General features: G+C 36.4%; 1 protein-coding gene across 3 annotated transcripts in view; it reads left to right on the top strand.

The window, feature by feature from the left end:
* Nucleotides 1–1,482: 1,482 nt before the first annotated feature.
* Nucleotides 1,483–20,954, top strand: part of LOC112566689 (chromosome transmission fidelity protein 18 homolog) — a 49,372-nt gene continuing 29,900 nt past the window's right edge. The window contains exons 1-11 of one of the 3 annotated variants that reach the window (XM_025243019.1): nt 1,483–2,245; nt 3,442–3,738; nt 6,245–6,385; nt 6,997–7,023; nt 7,429–7,553; nt 12,248–12,322; nt 14,940–14,986; nt 17,443–17,575; nt 17,868–18,041; nt 19,000–19,097; nt 19,348–19,471. In XM_025243019.1, the coding sequence (XP_025098804.1) occupies nt 2,185–2,245; nt 3,442–3,738; nt 6,245–6,385; nt 6,997–7,023; nt 7,429–7,553; nt 12,248–12,322; nt 14,940–14,986; nt 17,443–17,575; nt 17,868–18,041; nt 19,000–19,097; nt 19,348–19,471 (1,302 nt within the window). In that variant the 5' untranslated portion in view covers nt 1,483–2,184. Of the gene's footprint in view, nt 2,246–3,441; nt 3,739–6,244; nt 6,386–6,996; nt 7,024–7,428; nt 7,554–12,247; nt 12,329–14,939; nt 14,987–17,442; nt 17,576–17,867; nt 18,042–18,999; nt 19,098–19,347; nt 19,472–20,954 lie in introns of all 3 variants that reach the window. The other 2 variants (XM_025243013.1, XM_025243029.1) reach the window with 2 other exon arrangements.

The following is a 20,954-nucleotide window of genomic DNA, read 5'->3' as shown; positions in this document are numbered from 1 at the left end:
CTTTCAGGTAATCTCCAGATCCTGTTACCTGGAGGAGACAACAGGCAGTATCCGGCCAAACTTCTTCAACTGTTATTGCCTATCCAGATGGGCTATGGCCCGATCTCCATCGATTTGAAGAATAAATCTTACGTCATTGTGTTAATTGCTGTTTGGAGACGTTCTCCTGGCAGCCAAGACACCAAGAAGCGGAAGTGGGGCTGGATTGGTCACATCTTGTGAAAGCCGGTCGACAATTTAAAGCTGGCTGGAATCCACAGTGGAGGCGCAGAGTTAGGAGACCAAGACAGACATGGAGGAGATCGGGTGAGGGGGAGGCAGCGGGCATGACATGGTCCCAACTGGAAAGCGACGCCCAACCGGGTCCGATGGCGGGGTGTAGTTGCAGCCCTATGCACCACTGGAAGTGATTAGGAGCAAAAAAGAAGACCTAGCAACGATGGCCTCGTCTTAATAAGCCCGTAGCTGAAGATGAAGGGCTGCTCAAACTTACCCAGATTTCTCTTTGACTAGAAGAAACTGCCAGACTCAAACATTGCTGAAATCTTCAAGGCCAGAATTGGAGGTAAATTCACCACACTGAACTTGATAGACTGTGATGTTAAACACCCTTGCTGGAAACATCAAACAGCCCAGTAAATGCTAGGGCACTTCTGTACTGTAGAAGCTGGCTTTCCTCGTTTTATATTTCTGAGCATGCATTTGCAGGTTCCCTTTTGAGCTATTTTACAGTGAAAATGTGGTACTTATGCCCATTTCAAAATGTAGTGACTCTTGGAGGACTAATTTTCACTTTCTATATCACAAATTGCACTAATATATAGATATATCTTATTAGTTTCCTTAAATGCAGAATGGTGCAAGTTTAGTTTGTTTGCTATAGTGAAGTATATCATTGCCTCTGCATAATGACAAATTCTTGAAGTTCCCTGATTCATTTTCTTGAACTGTTATTAATTACTATTTCACAAATAAAAAAAACCTCCCATATTTCATTTAATATTCTCTGGCATGAATTTGTGAGTACGACATCCTCTTGATATATCTTGAAATGGAACCTGCAAACTCATGCTCAGAAAACTAAAACCAGAAACATTTAATTTATATTGTGGACGTTGAACGGGCTTAACAAAACAATATATTTGCCTAAAATAAGGTTTATTCCTGCAACATTGCAAACATAATTGTTCTTAACAGGGTGGGTAAGAAATTCCAGTATGTATAGATATAAATTGCTCATGTCATCCTTGTAAACATCCCAAAAGTGAAATAATAAGTCATTTCCACTTCTAGGGCACAGTTACTAAAAATCCGGTGACCATATGTCAATATATATATACTCTCTGATATGTGTGGTTCTTCTGGTGACAGGGACTATATCCATATCACCATATGATCGAGTGTACTGTCATCAGAGGAAAAGCGGAGAAGTCTGGGTGGGATGTAGGGGAAGAGAAGTGAAGAGAAATAGGGCAGACGCCCGCAAAGAAATTAAATCACAGCAAAGACAGTTTGTATAGTGAATGCGATAACGGATGGGTATAGCCAGGGCAGAAAATGAAGGAGAGGAGTGACATATGGTCCCGTTTCCTAGCTTTAAGCACCAGACGTGCAGCGGAGTTATCTACTTACTGCATGGACAGCCGATTGAGCTATAACAATCAAGCCGAGATAAGAAACTCGATAAATACCCGTACCCTCCAAAAAACACCACCAAAACAAACAAACGACAAAGCAATAAAAGAAACTGTGAAGATGGTGGCAAACCATACAGATACCAGACTTATAAAAAAAATATTAAAAGGAAAAAAACTAAGTTGTTTTAAGTAACGAACAGTAGAAACAAATACAGCACCAAAAACAATAGAATTCTAGGATATACGAATGTGGCAACATAAAGGAACTGGCAAACAGTTCGGAATACCACTGCATGCTTCCTGGGCACAAAGAGCGTCAAAGAGCAGCAACCCTCCTACACCTACCCTAACCCATCCCCCCATCGCCCCTTTCATCCACCACTCCCCCCAGATTCCCATCCTCTCGTCGCCCTTAGGTGGAAGAACATTTTCCCATCCTAACACCACGGACTCTATACATAACCGCGTTAAAAACACAGCAACCATCTGAACAACTGAGAGTTATGTACCCTGTGGACAGCCCGGGAAATCGACTGTTATTTGTACGATGGATGAATATCTGTTCGAGCTTGAATATTCCGATGAATTGGATGCACTCAGAGATAAGGGTACATAATTATTTGTAGATGCAACATTAATAGTAATAGCTGACAATGGAAATTTTACTTCAATACATCAAAGTGTGAGTTAATGCATGTAGATCACAATAATCGCAGATGCACATACAAAAATAAAAATGGATGATGTGCTTAAATAATAAAGGTATTGTAGAAAATTGACAAATTCTTAGTATGTGCCTATGCAATCTGGTGTTGCTTCCTAAAAAGGCAGTCAATTTATATGAACAGCAGCAAATTCTTGTCTTAAATGCGTCGTATAAAAGTAGGGGTGTAACGGGATGAAACTTCCCAGCAGTACTAAACGTCTCGGTATAGTCTGCGCATGTTACTGATAGTGAATGAAATTGTAAAACGTATGTTGATGCCTAATGATAACTCATGTTACATGCTAGAGCTGCTTGACAATGGGAAAGTAAACTAAGAATTTGGAATTCCATCTGAAATATGGCTTTACTGCTGAATCTGGGTAAATAAGGGCACCACATCAAATACTTTCCACTTGGCTCTTGCTAGAAATAAAATAACATTGTAAAAGCAAAATTATACAAGCATATTTTGAAAATATCAGCGTACTATTCGAAGGCACAGCAGCGAAACCAAACGTCTCGTCATGAAGCGAAGAAAAATAAAGCCTATCAGTCAAGTGAATCTTCGATTGGCAGTTTACTTGAAATAAAAGTAAAGGACGAAACATTACAGGACATACGAAATAAAATAACATTGTAAAAGCAAAATTATGCAACTCACAATATGCTTTGAGCTGGTTTTGATAAATAAACCCAAGAAAATGTTTACTAATCCATCGGAAGTTTGAACCGAGACGTTTAGTACTGCTAGGAAGTTTCATCCTGTTACAGGGGCATCAATGCCATTCTTCTGTGACAATGTGAACAAAAGCCTGTGGCAATTTTTTTTATGGCAGTGTTTGTGCACCACCTTTAGAGTATATTGATCTTTTAAGAAGGCCGAAAGGTCATTTATATCAGCGTAAAGTAGAAATGCAAGGGAGCAGGTGTGGGCTTATCCAAGCTATGTATCAGTAAACCACAAATCAGATGTTAAATAGGCCTAGGCAGTAATAACCAGTCCCTTTTACTACATCATTGGCAATCAGGAGCTGAATCATTTACTTTGCCTTTATTTTCGGTGTTTGCATAATACATCAAATAACTTTTTGTCTTCAGGAGAACTTCCCGTGGGAACAACACCAAAATCAAGAAAATGCCTTTATTTTGCTACTGCAGAGAGCAGTGCAAAAATAACTGACAATGACTCTGTATCACCACAGAGGTCAGTGCAACATATTAGCAGCTCATTCCTTGAAGATAATGGGGATTATCAGGTTAGTTTTGAAGATGCTGGCCAGACTCAAAGGATTACTGAAGGTCACTCCAGAAGAGAACCCCAAAGAAAACGTTTTGCAAAAGACTCAAACAGCACTGAAGAAGAAAAGGATTATTTTGACAGCTTTCAGGACCTAGGTAAAATTTTCTTTTGCAGCTAGTGATTAGGAATCATTATCGCTTCACTCCAGACTAGTGGCAGTTGATCACTTTTCCAGCTAAGATTAAAGACCAGTTCCAAAAGTCTGACAGTAGCAGTGGTTTCACTTTTTATCAGTGATCCCATCAGGCCTTGAGAATCATTGTAGATTCAAAATAGATCTTGCTCATGAGCTGAAGTCTATAAAAAATTAATCTGTGAGTTTTTTTTTCTTTCACTAAATTACAATTTTATGGAGATAGTTGTCTGTTTTTGGTGGTATGTCATTGTTCTTTTAACAATGTCTTTTACGGTATTAGAAGATTTTAGGGTAAAGCCTATGCTTTGTTGCTGTATTAACTAATTAATGTTGAATAGTGGATTTATGATTGGCTTGTCTTAGGAAAACATTAGGGTATAATATCTGACACTTAAGATCTAGATATGATAAGTAACTCCAAACTGACTAAACTGCTGTGATTATAATGTAGTTTTGTAAAAATTCCTTCACTTTAAAGCACTCTATATATTTGTTGTTGCATGTTCAATAACAGTGCTTTAATAAAAATATTAATTTTTTTTCTTTCGGTTGGTATAATTTATGTTATTATGTGATGCAAAATAAACAACAAAAAACAGCGTGAAGCCATCCTACCCAAGCAGATTTTGGTCTGAAGTGTCATGGCAGCTGGATCTCCGTCAAATGGTCAATGAAAATTCAAATACTTTATATGTCTTGTGTATATTTTTAAAAAATGCGTTGGCATTGCAGACTGCAACGAAATGTGTCTGAACTGCAGTTTCTTCATCCTCCTAGTACTTTGTCAGCTGATACTACTATCTGTTCATTCACCTGTAGGCAAACAACATCACAAATATATTTTAGACTAATATTGGTATCAAAAGATATACCATTCTTTAAACTACAAAACTGTCTGGCTTTTTTTGAAAAGAACAAAGTGTTTGGATACGGTGTGGAAGAAGATATGGTACACCTGGACTGAACTTTAAGGAGGCAAGACTTGCTGCCAAGTAAATAAAAGGGCACCGTATGTCAGGCCTTGTCAGTGCAAATGTATTTCAACATGTACATTTATATTATCTCTGTTATATCATGTGTATGTATATATTATTGCAAGTGTGAGCACTGTCTTCATTTGTCTCCTAAGTACCCTGTTCATATCAATCTCTGCTTTTTCTGCCTTTTATCATAACTTTGCTCATTTCAGTGCTGGTCTCCATTCCATATGCATGTGAAATGTCTCTCAGTCTGTTGGTGAAGTCTTGCAGTGCCTGGTAACAGATATATGTCGTCTGCAAAGCGTAGATTGCTGATGGCCTTCCACCAATGGAAGTATGGTGGTTGTGGAGGATTTTGAGCATTATGTTCTCCAAGAATATGTTAAAATTATATAGCGCTGAGGTTAACTGGGACTGTAGACCAGTGGCATCAAAATTTGTGCAACCATTTGCCCCATTGAAGTCAAGATATTCTTGAGGCTGAGTGAGATAGCTGATGGCATATCTCTATCAGCTATGCAGTCCACCTTTCGTAGGCAGGCTAATGACTGTCCGTTTTCTACAACCAGCAATACTAGGTTGGGCAGGTTTTGAACATTTCATTGCCAAAGTCTGCAGTTTTTCTCCATTTTTCCAGCATCATGACTAAGACAAATGCACACACTCTGTGCAGACCAATAATGACAAATGAAAGATAACAGCCAGTGGACAGTGAGGTATAGGCACATTTAACAACATAAAGATGAGTTACAAGAGTAGAGCATAAAGCAATGTATGAAGGGATGTAGATACTATAAACAGTGTGAGATGGATATTTGTTACATGATGGTTAGCATGATAGACAGTATTGCCAGGTAGTTAAGAATAGTAATTCAGGGATAGTACTTTGTGAACAAATATATTGCATTGAGAGGGATCAGATGGTTGCCAGATTGATTCAAAAAAGAGTTGTTAAATTTCTTTGCTACAAATTTTTTAAACAGTTTAGAGCAAGCATATGACCAGATGACTACTATTTTTAAATTTAAAACTTTGCACTGCACTTCTAGAACTTTAAACATGTTGGGTATAAGAGAGATGGGAGGGTATTGTGTGTATGATAACAATATGAGCTTGTCTTTGAGTAAATATACCTAAGGAAATTTCTAAAACATTTTGCTATTTTGTTCATAACACCAACTTGAATTCTGTAAAAGTTTATGAGCCTGTACTGCTAAATATACTTACTGCATTTAAAACTTCATTATTGCTAAAGATTGTACTAATTTTTGCAAAAGTTGATTTTTTTTTTAATAGTAATTCATTTGTAATAGTTTGGATTGTTAGTTTATACTGCATGTCACTGTTTCTCTGCAGCTCCCTGTTCCATTGCCCTCATTTATCTGTTATTCTGCTCTAGATGGATTTACTTTGTTTGCACATTACTAACTTGCCATATAGTAGGCTTTGTGAACAAAATGCTATCTTTATTTTCTTTTTGCAAAGAGCCACAAAGCAAAAGAGCTCGAAGTACTGGCATCAAGAATCTTTGGAGCAAACCAGCTCATGAACTCCATACACATGGATCAGCAAGGAAGGCGTTTGACAACAAAGAATCAAATGATTTTCAGAACAGATTTGCAAATGGTAATAGTGTAATGATCACAACATTACACGCACACACACTGTCTCTCTCAACACACATATACACAGTATTTTGGCTTTATTAATGTTTGAATATTAAATACAAAAATATTTTTAATAGGGATAATTTTAGAATGATAAAAATCTTGTGTGGTTAAATGTGATGAATTTATTAGGGTTCAAGCATGATGAAAAAGATTGGAAGTCATTTACAAGATGTTCCTATCAAATATGAGTTTGTCAAAGACTTTGGCCAAAGATACCTTCATTCCTCGGTGAAATGACTCAAAATTAAGCAGGCAATTATTTTTAAAGACAAAATAACTTTATTTTTGATGCTTCTAGTGAAAAAGGTTTGATTTAATCTTGTTGGTGAGTGAGGTGTTCTAGACCAGTGGTTCTCAAAGTATTTCGGACCGCGGACCACTTTTCTTAAGTAAAAAATATGGCGGACCACCAAGGCCTAAAATCACTCTGTACTATGAATTTCAGATTTAAATTTCCGCATTAGTTTCTGTACAATGCAAAACTAAATGTTCTTTTGCGACAGTAGTATAGTAATAAGTTGACATAAAACTACATACTTAACTGAAGTTTTCTATGCTTCCTCTCAGGGCCTTTCCTTGCCCACCCCTATAAGGGTAGGTTGGATTTGCTGGGGAAAGAACAACACTACATGGTTATTAAACTGCAAAGATTCATGCTTCTGGCACTGTGCTAGTGCATTAATCACTTGGCTGTATGCTTTATCAAGGTTTTAAGCAGTATTTATATGCCTTAGAGAGCAAAGCTGGCTGTTCATAGGATGAAATACCTCCCATTTTTACTAAAACGTGATTTAAATAGCACAATCTTATGTTAAAATATCAGATGCCTCCTATTCTTACTAAAACATTCAAATAATACAATTGTAAAATATTATCATGTCTTACATTCACAACCAAATGAAGAGATTACAGTGCATGTAATGACATAACATTAACTCTAAATGCTTAAAAGTGAGTATCACCAAGCGAAATCACTTTCCAGATATTAAAAATTTTCAGGTCAAGAACTGAGTTGTCAACAGGTACACACTTCCATCACAAAAAGTCATCATATTTCTGTTACAAATTCTGATGGACTTCGTGTACACGTGAAACTGCAAGATGACTATTTCATGGAAGAAAAGGTTTGCTTTATCTGTATGTTGTGTTATACTAGGTTTGAAAATTGTTGATATTGAAATTATTGCCATCAGTTCTTTTACCCTTTCTGTATTCTAACTTCTTCGGTGTTCAGATGTTTATAGGATCACACTAAGCTGTCAATATTTTTGATGAATTGGCAGTTTGTTGTGGGTCTGTTCTTTAAGCTATTTCTTTAGGATATAATAATATCTCTTGGATATGTGGTGAGGACATCCTTGCAGGATCTGCAAATATGCACAAGGACAGCTCTTGACTCTGTACTTCTCACTTCCTGCATTGTGTTTTGCAGGACTCAGCTATATATTGTTTGGTTAATCCTCTGGTTTCAATATTTCATACAGGCATGCCTGCATCAAGTTTTGTATACCTACAGGCACTTAACATATATTCAAAGCATCTGCTTTTATGCAATATCAGTCCATTGTTTCATTTTCTTTTGGTTGTGATCACATTTTTTATCTATGGTGTTTTACCTTTATTTTGTTATTCTACAGCTTCTGCAGGCAGTTTTCTTATTTCTAGTTTTCCTGTAGTTCTTTCGTTCTGTTATATATAACCATTATTGCTGACGTTGCCAGCCAGGTGTTATGAGCACTGAGCTACAATGCCTTCCCATGAAGAATTATCTACATAGTTTGCAGTGATCATGGAATCCAGTAAATGTATGGAATTTTATAAAATAATAGCAGGCTTGGAAAGGTCATGAAAATTTATAGATATTTATTTACCAAATGCCTTAGGTTTGAAAAAAAAACTTTTATTTGGCAAGAGCAATTTCTCTATTGCACGATAAATTCAGTGTGCATAAAAAATGGGGACAGTCTAAAACATTGCATTTACTGAAGTTTTGAGCTGGAGTCTAGTCGATCAATGCACATGACTTACTCTAGACCAGAGGTGTGGAACGTTTTTTTCCTGCAAGGGCCATTTTGATGTAACACTATTTGCGGGCTATAAAAATTATCTTCTTAAAAGTTAGCCTACTTTATTTTGTCAAGTTGTAGTTTTACCACAGTGTGGACACACTGTTGCATTTTCAACCTGGCTGGTTCTGCTGTCTTCTGAGTCATCACAATCTGCCTTTTCGTATGGTATGCGAAAAGAATGATCTGCTCTTATGAAAAGCATCATGAAACAACTGTTTGGAGTCTGTAAAAAATGTTTATAATTAGAAAGTTCCTAAAGGAGACAAAGTATATAGTAACATAACCTTTTTTCCTAATGAACAATTTTCTGTTTGTGATTGTGCAGTGAAAGTACAATGATGTTATAAATAATATCATCATGATTATTAGTACGCACATACCTCCTCCCTCCTCCTGTGTAAAGTATCTACACAAATGCCACACACACACCCAGGCTAGCTTGTACATGCACAAACTTGCATAAACCCAAGCAAATTTTTACCAATCAAAGCTTTTTTATTTGCTCAACCTTTGGAAATCCTTGAAAGGTTAGCATTGGACACATGCAGGCATGATTTGTACACTAAGGTACACAGCAATGACGACCATTTTTAAAAAATAATTGTATGAGCCGACATGCTTGAAGAATGCTACTCATATCAACAGCCAACACCAACCTGGAAGTCTCAGCATAGAGTGCATAATTCTCCAGAATTGTCCATATAGGCCACAGTCAGCTGACAAGATGCCTATGTATCTGTCCTGGCATTGATTTAATATACATTTATGTGTGCGAAAAAAGCTTGTAAGTTTTACTGACATATGCGATTGCCTTGATCAAATGATTTTGTAGGCTGGAGATTCCCCACCTCTGCTGTACTGTCAAACTTAAGCAACCCTAGGCATGTTTACTTAGCACACCAAAAACTTTTTAACGTTAAAATACCAAAGAATGAATGTACTTGAAGGGTAATTAAGTTCTTCAATAGAGTAAAGTAAGACAGTGAGGAAGTGGTCTTGGCAAGTATGAAAAACACCTTAAACTGGAGGTCTTGGCTGTTGGCAGTGGGGTTGGAAGAAGAAAAAAGAGTAGGTATTAAAAACAGTAGAGGAAGTTTGAGGCAAGACACAGATAGCCAATGTTTCCTGACTGTGGTTTAGAATGCCGACTCTGTCAAACAGCATAGGGAGTCTGATTTACAATAATGAATTTTGCCTAATAAAACATTTAATATACTCTGAGTCTCCCTTTACTTGATTTTCAAGATATTTTGCTGCTTTTTCTAGTGTTTCCATTATAGCACACTTTTTATACTTCTTTTAAAGAGGTTTGTTTCTGATAAAAAAATTGCTTTGGTTATAGTTAACAGTAGATGTCAGTGTTACTGGAGATGTGTTTGTTAGACCTGTAGGTACAGCCAGGTAAACCTGTTGAGAAGTATACACAGAGGAAAAAGGTATCGATGTTCAGAGCTTGGTATTACATAAACCAAAGAAACTCATTGTTGGGTATACAACCATGTCTGTTGGTTTGGCTGTTGAAAGAAAAATAGATATTGATTCAAGTCATTTAAATATACTTTTTAATCTTGGCATTAATCCTGAGAATTACTCAGGCTTGGCAGTTAATGTGAAAGTTAAGTGAAGTTGTCTTTTCATAGGCATGGAAAATTCCATGATAATCATGAAAAGTTTTGGAAAAGTGATAGAATTTTGAAGATTTAGACACCCATGAATGCTGATTTATTTATTATGAATGCATATAAATAGATCTACCAAAAGTAAAAAATAATTAACATTGAGTTGTAATATTACATGTGGGAACGTGACTAGAGATGGTTGCTGTACAGCAGAGATCCGTATCAGGATTGGTATGGCAACATCCGCAATGTCCAGGCTGGATAGGATCTGGCGAAGCAACTCAATCAGCTTCAGTACCAAGCACAGGCTGTACAAGTCCCTCGTAGTGTCAATCCTTCTCTACGGCTGCGAGACTTGGACGCTGCTTGCCGCAACGGAGAAGAAACTCCAGGCCTTTGAGAACAAGTGCCTGAGAAAGCTGCTCCGCATCTCGTACCGCGAACACAAGACCAACGCATACGTACGGAGCACCGTAACCTCTCTCGTGGGCCCACATGAGCCCCTTCTGGCAACAGTGAAGCGGCGCAAGCTCGCCTGGTTCGGTCACGTCACCCGCCACAACACCCTGTCCAAGACGATCCTACAAGGAACCCTCGAAGGGAGCCGTCGTCGTGGTCGTCCGAGGAAAAGCTGGGTCACCAACATCAAAGAATGGACCGAACGCGAGATGCCAGACCTGCTCTCATCTGCTCAAGACAGGACCGGGTGGAAAATTCTGTCTGTTGCTGCTGCCAGACGGTCCCCCCTACGCCCGGACCGGGCATGGGATTGACCTGACCTGAGCTGAACGTGATATTTCCACATTTTTCAGAGCAGTCTGTAATAGGTACATGTATAAGGTGTATAGATAATGTAAAACCAGTTAGCAAATGCCTACTTCAGCTGACAGCTTTATGTTAACAGTTAAGCTAGTGTTTAGCTATGCTTGTGAACCTGACCTTTGAAGTTCCTTGAAATTGGCGTCAACACATGATTTATGTCTTAGTAATGATGGTGTGCATGCTAGTTTTATTGAAAATATGCTACGCTACAATATTATGAAGATAATGGATAATGGTTTGTTAGGCTGCATCACTGTCACTAAGTGCATTTGGCAATGAAATACATCATTCGGGAACAAAACAAAGAAATAAGGGAAGATAAATTTTCCATGAATTAAATCCCTTTAATTACTAAATAAAACATCTGATTAGGTGTTTGGGTTCCATTTGAAGGTATGTGAATATTGCTTAGAAGAATGCCATATTGGTAGTTATTGTTTTCTCATTTTGGCCAAAATGACAACGGTATCTGAATTCTGTGATTAGGGACTTAGCACTCTGAATGAATGTACTTCAAGGATAATTCATTAAGTTCTTTGATGTTTTACTTAATGAGACTGAATTTAGAATATCATTTTCAATATACTACATTCCATAACTGGACTTATGGTGTGGACAGGAACATTTGTAGCATGGATCATAGTTTTTCAGATTATGTGGGCATGTTTGAGCAGCTTGCAAGATATCATTCATATTATCTGGCATTTTCTAGACAAAAATGTTGCATGATATCTTACATGCGTCCTTATCTGTTTTTTGGCTCATGTTTTAGTAAAGTGCCGCAAGCCTGTCCATAGGATCAGGATATGGTACTATACAAATTCCCTCTATTATTATTTGTAATAAAATGCTGTTTTCTATTTGTATGTAATACATAATTTTTCTTTGGGTTTAATTTGGGTCTTGTGATTATCTTGACCATTTCTCTCTGTTCCAGTCACCTCTTTCACTCAAATATTACTTAAAGAGTACTGCATTTAATAAGTTAAGAAATGCTGTTTAAAATGATGTGTAAATTATGTTTGCCTCTACTGCGGGGTCAGTATGTTTGTGTTTAAACACAATGCACTTTTGTGTTGATCGTTCATCATGAATGCAGTAATCTGTATTACCTTCAGTGGTAGGCACAGAGTTGAGGAGGAAAATTGTTCTGCACAACTGATCTGTAAACTTTTCACTTCTTTTGCTGATTATTATGCACAGCTGGTAGCTCAGATGAATTGCACGAGCCAGGAAAAAAAATAGTGCCTTGTGTACCTTTATTAAATATGTGACATTATAAAACAGATTATTTTGTTGATTTTGCAGACTTATAGCACAAACCTACATTTGCAAAATACACTCCTTACAGTGCCGGTGACTGTTCTGAGGGAGCTGCTGGAGGTAAAGGTGGGGTACATCGTTATAAATTATTTCATATTAAATTGTAGAAGAGGGATAAACAGAAATTTACAGTGATCGCCCTTTGCTGCCTGAATGCAGCATCCAGCCCTCATATTGTTCTTTGTTCTGCATCTTTGTTAGTATTTTGTTAACTTATTCTATGTCTTTGCTACTGTTTTTTTGACTTTGTTCTACATCTTTTGTTAATATTTTGTGATCTACATTTTTTTGGTTTCTATTTTGTGATCTTGTTCTGTGCAATGAGTCTGCCTTTAGCTGAAATGTTATGTTTTATCAATTTCCACTTATTATTATGACTCATCATTTAATAATATCTTGTTAGGATTCATTAGTATTGGTTAGACAAAGGAGTTTTATTATTATTTGGGAGTTAATGATATTTGTGAATGCAGCAGTTAGCTTTTGTGGTTGATGATAATTGATAAAGTAGAGAGAATGTATTATACAATTTATAAATATATTCAGGTAGACCTGTTCATAGACCCTAGTTAAGAAGGATACCATTTTTTTTTTTCAAACTTTACAACTGTAATTATACAAATGAGGAAACCCATGAACAAGTCTTGCTATGTATTGAGAGAACACGTGACTTTTGCATGCTTGCATAGCCTGTCTGTGACAGAATGACTCAAGCACATCCTTACCTGGACGTATACTATCAAATATACATCCAGTCATGTTGATCCTAAAAGAAGCAAGAGGTCACAGCATCGTGATTAAAAAAAACCCAAAAAAACGTAACATGAAAAAAACTAAGGGAATCTTACCTATTATTATTCAAGTAGCTCAGACCTTGTATATCCTCTTTGCTTCATGTGGCTTAGGCCCCTCATCTCTAGTTGTTAGGCTTGGTCTTTCCAAGATTATTGAAGCATAGCATTGAGACTATTGCATGCTCTCTGGTGATTCATAAGGCCAATATATAATTTTGTGGTACTAGAAAATGCTCATAGATTGTTGGGTTGCTGCCTGTTTTGGTTGCCTCCATGTCTTTTCTGTTGCTGCAATGTCACAGGCCTTAAATGTTATGTGGTGCTTGGTAGACCAGTGAACTCTGTCCCCTGGAGCAAAGATTTACCAAAACCTTTTTGTGGAAAAGAGATGAACATTTTCGACTCTGAAATATATAAAATTTTACAGATGTGTGGGTGTGTCGGTATATCATTGTAGTAAACTTCAGCTTATATATGGACTAAGCTGTCAGATAACTTCACTTAGCCTGAGAGCCTGGACAAAGGGAGGGGGAAACTCAACTGAGAATTGGAGGTTTGGGATATTTTTGTCTTAGCAGTTGTTTAATACATTTATCAAAAAGCTGCATCATCAGTTTAGTGACATCTCTTTAGCATTGATGCGGTAGAAAGTATTGGTCATCTCATGTGGCTCATTAGGGTCTCTTTGCAGTCTGCAATTAGCAACACCGGTTCTTTAACTCAAAGTGATAATCTCTCATTCAGACAAAGTTTCTATTGAAAACATTTTGTCCATTTTTATTAATGCATAAAAATTGTCAAGAAGATATAATTTAAAATAATACTAAAACTAAAATTATACAAGAATTTTAACTGTTCTTATCTTTAGGCAGTAACATATTTTGTTTGCATGTCAGTTTACCCAAAACTGTAAAAAAAAGAAGTGTTTCTGAAGTAACACTCAAAATTTTGTGTCTATGTAAAAAAAATGTATAGCTGTCATTTAAGTAAACTTAAATCATCCTAAAGTAAATTAAGATTAACCAGAATTAGAGAAATCACAAAATATTTAGCAATTTTGAGAACTTTGCCACAGAACTTTCAAGAAACACTTGGAACATTGTCCTGTGTGGACATTTTACTTGCTTTACCATGAAAAAAGTACATTCAAAAAAGGCTTGAAATCCTGTTGTTAAACTAATAGGAGCAATGTATAGAAAAGTGATACAACAACAGTTACTTCCCATGTAGTTGTGGTTGTAGGTTTGCAGTTCCAAAACACTTGACAAATTTGTCCATTGTGCCAGCTACTGCATGGCATGCCATGTTAATGGTTTCCAATTTTTATATTTTAACACCTTGATCATTTTTCTGCTATTTTTACATATTAAAAATCACAGCTTTATATAAAAATTCATAAAATAACAATGGAAGAACTTACAAAAATGTTCTTGTTTGGATAAAACATTGTTTTATGCTTTGAAAGGTTCCCCCTTTTCTATTATGACCACTTTTTAAAATCCTGAAATATCTGAGATTTGTTTTTATGTGTAAGAGTCAGTTTTTGTGCAACACTTAAAAAAACAAAAATGTGACACCTTGATGCCAAAAAGATTCCTTTCTTTCAAAGTGAAATGGAGTAGAGGTAATTGAGTTGGAGACCTAGCTTTTCCTCATCAGCTTGTAGATTTACTTCTTACCTATATTGGGAGTAAATATATGGAATATGTGAATGCTTATATGCACGTGTTTGGCCAGTAGAAGACTTGTTTGGTATATGAATGATTGCTTAAATATTTATAAAGAAAGTATCTTTTTTACTGTAGACAATGCTTGCATGAATTTAATATGTTTAATCCCAATAATGCAATTTAAAAAAATGTGCACTATTTTTTTTGTGTCAGGAGAGTAAACATGTGCAAGAAGAGATGACAACATCATATCTTCACAAGTAAGTTGGAATATAAGGAAATCTTAAAGATAAGTTGCATTATGGGATTTTAATATATGGATTGTAATTCTTGAGATTGTTAAATTGAAACAGTTGTTTATGAAACATTTAGTTTTAGAGTTTTGCACCTGTAATTAGTATCAACTGAAGAATCCCATTTGTGCATGTCAACAGCATCCTGAGTTATTTGTGGGTCATGCTCAAGTTCAAGCCATGGCAAACAATTACATTTATACAATGCTTTTTTCTGTTATGTGCTTAAAATAAGACAAGAAATTGATGAAACTGATGAAATACAGTAGAAGAAGTTATAGTATTAAGTACAGAGCACACACAAGTATTTATATTTATAGTATTGGAATTTTTATGATGTACAGTTTCTGTATACATTTTTAATTTATAATTTATTTCATTATCACCAGTTGACCCTTTATCACAAGGCTACTGGCCGCCTGTTTAACTGTCAGGGTTCAATTTATGTTCTTGTTTACAATTACCAAGTTATGGGCCTGTGTGAAAAGTTTTGGGGTATAGAATATGAAAGAGTATGTAGTAAAGTAATTGAAGCCCTGACAGCTCTTGTCTTGGGCATGCTGCTCTTTCTCTGCATGTGGCTTCTGTTTACAGGGCTGGCTGCCTTGCTTGCATAGTTGCTGGCTTGGTGTAAAACACCAATGCTCCCCACCCCACCACCCACCCCCCACTGTCATTGCACTCTGGATAAAATACAGCAATCCGAAATCTTGTAAGTTCACTCTTAGTTGTAAAATGTCTACACCTGGCCCTGGCCATCACCAAGACTGACAGCAAAATTCAATTTTGAGGCACTTACTACTGGATCAGTGAGGATTTTGACAGCAAAATCAGGTGTACTAAGTTACACCATGTTTTTATGTTTGTTACCTTAGAATGCAGTCATCATTTTCATACTTTCGCAATGGCATTTTGAAAAGAAGTGAACATATGCTATGCTCAGTAAGTGTTGATTATGTGTTGTAAACATCATAGAAAGTTGGCTTTAGTAACTTTGATTTCAGTTAGCCTTTTTTATACTTGAAAATGATCATATAAGAACAGGAAAGGAAAAGCATGATTTGCAAGCACAATCTTTCTTTAGACATTCTCTTAAAAATCAGTTTTGTATTGGAGGACAAAAACAATCCCGGCAAAAGAGAAGTTGCATTTGTGTTCCTTGACAGCATAGCAGATTTGCAAACTTTAATCTTGCGATGAAAATGATTTATAACATTATTTTAAAGAACTAATCAGCTTGAATGTGAGACTGCCAATGTTGATACAGTCACAGTTAAATGCTGAAGTACAGTTTTCTTTTTTTTTGAATTTTTTCATTTGTTTGTACATTTCTGCCTGCTTGTTGTCTGTTTAGCTGTTTTTAAAGCAAAAAAAGTAAAAAACATTAGCAAACCTGTGTACTTAATCCAAACATAGTGCCCAGCTGCCTTGTTTCATAACTGTATTCAAATTTGTAAATCAAATGGTTGGATGCTGAACATCAAAGGGGGAGAATTTTTAGATAAAAATTATTCTCTGAATAGAGTTTCTTCTTGATCTCTTTTCTGCAATGCTTTCTAAAAGTAAAATGACAGCCAGGTCATTAAGCATTTAACACCATCTTATAATGAACTGAGATGGAAACCATCAGGGGCTGGACTGAAAGCAAAACAATTGGAGTTTAGTGAAATCAAATCAGACAGGGACATTCATATTATTCTGGAAATTCTTTTACATTAAGAAAAACTGCTAGGTCACCCCACAGAGCTGCAGGCACATTTTCACATGCTTTTGTGGACAAATTTCTTGTGTTTATATGAGAATCAACTGGTAGATAGGATACAGAGTCCCAGAATAAACATTTGTATTGTTTATTTAACAATCACAGTACCATGTAACAAAGCACACAATAATATTAGTATGATATACACACTGTAATGTGAAAATTAGTAATTATTAATATTATCAGAGATTCTCCAACATTCTGAATGTGAAAATCAGTCTGTTTGATTATGTTCATTGTATACAGTTTTTTAACAGCTTCAATAAATAAGCATTCTTTGTCATTTTATGTTTAGACATTTTGCTTAAGTTCAGTTCTCCTTGTGTCACTTAAATGTGCTTCATTTTCTTGTTTTCCTTGATAAACTAAGTACCATATCAAAATTATACTTAGGATCTAAAAAAAAAGATTGAGGAGTTTGGATGGTTACCAGTATTATATGTTGAGAAATAATATACAGTTCAGTAAAGATTCAATACATTTGTAGAGAAACAATATAGTTCAGCATGAGATTTACACATTTCTTTGTTTTTTACATTAAATATTTACAGCAAATTGAAAGATGATTTTCTGGATGATTTGATATCGATAATAACTAGAAACAAAGAGAATTTTAAAGAAGAAATAATGATATATTAAGTGATCTTTTTATGTTGCACAGGGATATACCTGATGGCTGTAACATGGAGAACAGGGTAGTGGAAGAAACTGCAGATGAAATTACTGAACAGTCTCAGTCCCTTTGGGTGGATAAATATGCACCACATCGCTATACTGACCTTCTGAGTGATGAGGTATTCCTGGTTTAATCGCTACATAGCTGCACAACACAAACCTACCTTCACTTTTTCAGTTTGTGTTCACAGTGGCTAGAATAAATTTTTATTTTTTGTTTACTTCTTCAGTTCTTTTTTAATATGCCTTGTTCTTTACCATTTCGCTTGCCTAAGAGTTTCTATTGTGAGGGACAGGCATGTTTTAAATTAACTGGTCTTTTATAATTAATAACATATAGAATTTCTGGATTTTTTCCTGTTGTAGTAAGAATTCTATTTCAGATCTTTCTGATTGGTTTTCATTGTGCAGTCAGTGAACCGCCTGTTGCTGCATTGGCTCAAAAAGTGGGATCATGTTGTCTTTAACAAGGAGCTCTCCTCAACAAAGACAAAAATGGAGAGAAAGACTAAGCAATCAGGGAACAAGAAGTTTCAACTCAAAGTGCCTGAAGAATTCGATGATCTTAAACGGCCCATACAAAAGGCACAAATGTTTAGTCTCATTGTCATGTTAAACAGAACTGCTTACATTCATTTAAAATTAGTACACAGGCATTAAATATGTGATTTTCCACCAAAACCATGAAACTTTCAGGGGGAAAAAAATTGTGCCACCAGAGTAAAAGTGTCTGTCAAAAAAAAATCTGTCCTTTTAAAAAAAATCAGCACATAAGCACTGAAAGCATGCTACTTTTAAGCCTTTCTCCCCAAACATTGTGATTTTTGAGGTGTGATGAGAAGAATAATGTTCTTTCTATATCTGCTGTTTTGAATAGAGGCAAGACAGTGACAGTGGCCACAAATATGGAAACGGAATGTTGTAGAATGTGAATATAAGAGTGTAGAACACATCGGAGACTACTAGTGGTATGGCACTGTAGGGTTATTGCCGCCATCACCATGGGCAATGGCTACATGAACCGCTTTAATTCAAAATCAAAACCAAAAAATGGTAAAAAAGACAAATTATCAGCACACATGGGTACACACAGAAAATCTTTAAGAAATGATAATGCTGAAAAGAAAGAAATGCTTCACACATGGATAAGAAAAAAGTAGACAGCAAACAGAGAATTATCATTTAGTCCTTTGTCCTTTTTCTTTCTGTCTCTCCACCCACCATGCTGTCTTCTAGATAGATGCATGTCAAAGATTCAAGACCTTACTTTTTTAACCTCTTTTTGTGTATAACATTAAATGTATAAAGATGTATTGAGAACAGAGAGGGGGGTTATTACCTCAGATTTTGGGTAGTAGTATCTTGTACTGGCAATTTATCCCAGTGATTCGAAAAAGAGTGAACTCTTATAGTCTTTTACAATGTTGAGATAAATCAGTTGTTATTGCTCAACCTCAAAGCACATAATTAAGCTCTAAATTTGTTCTATACTTTTCTTTTTTATTATTTTTTTTTTTTTATCATCTTGGCTTTATAATTGCAGGTAGCATTGCTGTGTGGGTCTCCAGGCCTTGGTAAGACAACTCTTGCTCACATTGTGGCCAGGCAAGCAGGTTACAACATAGTGGAAATAAATGCGAGGTAATCACATTGAAAAAAAACAAGTTTTTTAAAATGGTATCTGTATGGCAGAAGAAATTCAGGTAGATGGACCACTGTATTAGATCAAGGTAAAAAGCTTGTTTGCAAATACTTATATGTTTTCCGCAGACCCCTTAGCCTTAATAAAGATGTAGTTGCATGGTAATTTGTGAAGTATTTATTGTACATGGGTTTTTGTTTCCGTCATATCTTTTTGGTCATTGCCATATATTTTGTCTTCTTTTTTCAGTGATGATCGCAGTGTTGACGCCTTTCGAAACAGCATAGAGTCAGCCACACAAATGAAAGCTGTGATAGGGGCTGACCCACGTCCTAACTGTCTTATCATTGATGAGATTGATGGAGCTTCTCAGGTATGTTCAGTGGTGTGAAAACTGTTTTTAATTGAAATTCCTTTTTACTTACTTTTTTTGAGAATAGAATCCGACTTCCCATGTCTCCCACCCAACAAAAAAAAACAACAACAAAATAATATAAAATAAAAGCTACACATGATTTCACCTGGTTTATTTAGCTTTCTTTAAAGGAGATATGCTTCAGTGGTATAATTGGACAGTAACATTTTGTATAGGCCTAAATAACAAAATATTTAATTTGAAAATTTAGTTTAATTTTTGTAATAGAGCTGATATCAGTTTTAGATACCTTTTTTGCTTCCTTTTGGAAGCTTTGTTTTGCAAATCTTTTATGCTATAGTGTTTGTTTTTTAAAATAATGCAACCATCAAAAAAGAAAAAAAGAAAAGCATGAATCTTTCACGTGAATCAGAGTTTAGTGCATGTACAGGGGTTCCTTGACTTACTATGTTGTTCTGTTCCTACGTTGCATCGTAAACCGATTTTTGCTGTAAGTCAGAACTTACATACATACTGTAGCAAATTACACACTGGCTTAATGGGAGGAGGAAGCTGCAGAAGGTGCTGGAGATACTGTTGCAGGTAAGTCTAAAGAGGCAGCTGAGGTAGAGGGTACAGGATCTCTTGCAGACCTCTCTATCTTCTTGAATACTGCTGCAGGTTAGTCTGGAAGGAGACCTTTTTCTTCTCCTCCAAGATCTCCTGGTAACACCGCAGGCAATCCATGACTCCTCTGGCAACCTTAGTGTACCTGTCCATGTTGGGATCCTCAGCCTCAAACCTTGACAACCCTTCCTCTATCAAAAACCTGCTGCCAAGCCCTGCCTTGTAAATCTCTTGGGCTCTGGGGTTGGTTTGTCTTCCTCTTCCTCTATCATCTACTTCTCCAGTTGGATAAGGTCCTCAGCAGATAACTCCTCTCCATGAGATGCCAGTAGCTCTGTGACATCATCAGCCTCCACCTCCAAATTAATTTCCTTATTCAGGGAGTAACTTTCTTGATAACATTATCAATTGTCTCTGTAAACCCTTGGAAATCATTCACAAACTGGGGACACAGTTTTTTTCAAAGACCATTCATGTTTGTCTGCTTAACCTCACCCCAGGAATCAGCAATGTTCTTCACAGCATCAAGGATGTTGTATGATTTCCAAAAGTCCATAAGAGTCAAGTCCTTGTTCCTCTCAGTTGCCTCTAAAGCCAAAAAAATTGTCTTTTGGAGGTAGTAGGCCTTGAATGTAGCGATGACTCCTTGGTGCATAGGCTGTAAAAGGGAAGTGGTATTAGGTGGAAGGTAAACCACCTTGACATTAGGGTGAAAGTCATCCAGATGGGCAGGGTGTCTAGGGGCATTGTCTAGCACTAGCGGCACCTTAAAGGGGATATCCTTGGAGGTACAGTACCGCTCCATGCCTGGCACAAAATGGTTGCTGAACCAGTCCTCAAACACTGCAAGTGTTACCCATGCCTTCTTATTAGC

The sequence above is a fragment of the Pomacea canaliculata genome, linkage group LG1, assembly GCF_003073045.1.
Source record: "Pomacea canaliculata isolate SZHN2017 linkage group LG1, ASM307304v1, whole genome shotgun sequence".
In the NCBI taxonomy this organism is placed as follows: domain Eukaryota; kingdom Metazoa; phylum Mollusca; class Gastropoda; order Architaenioglossa; family Ampullariidae; genus Pomacea; species Pomacea canaliculata.
Note: the sequence above shows the minus strand (reverse complement) of the source record. Positions and strands in the feature narration are given on the sequence as shown.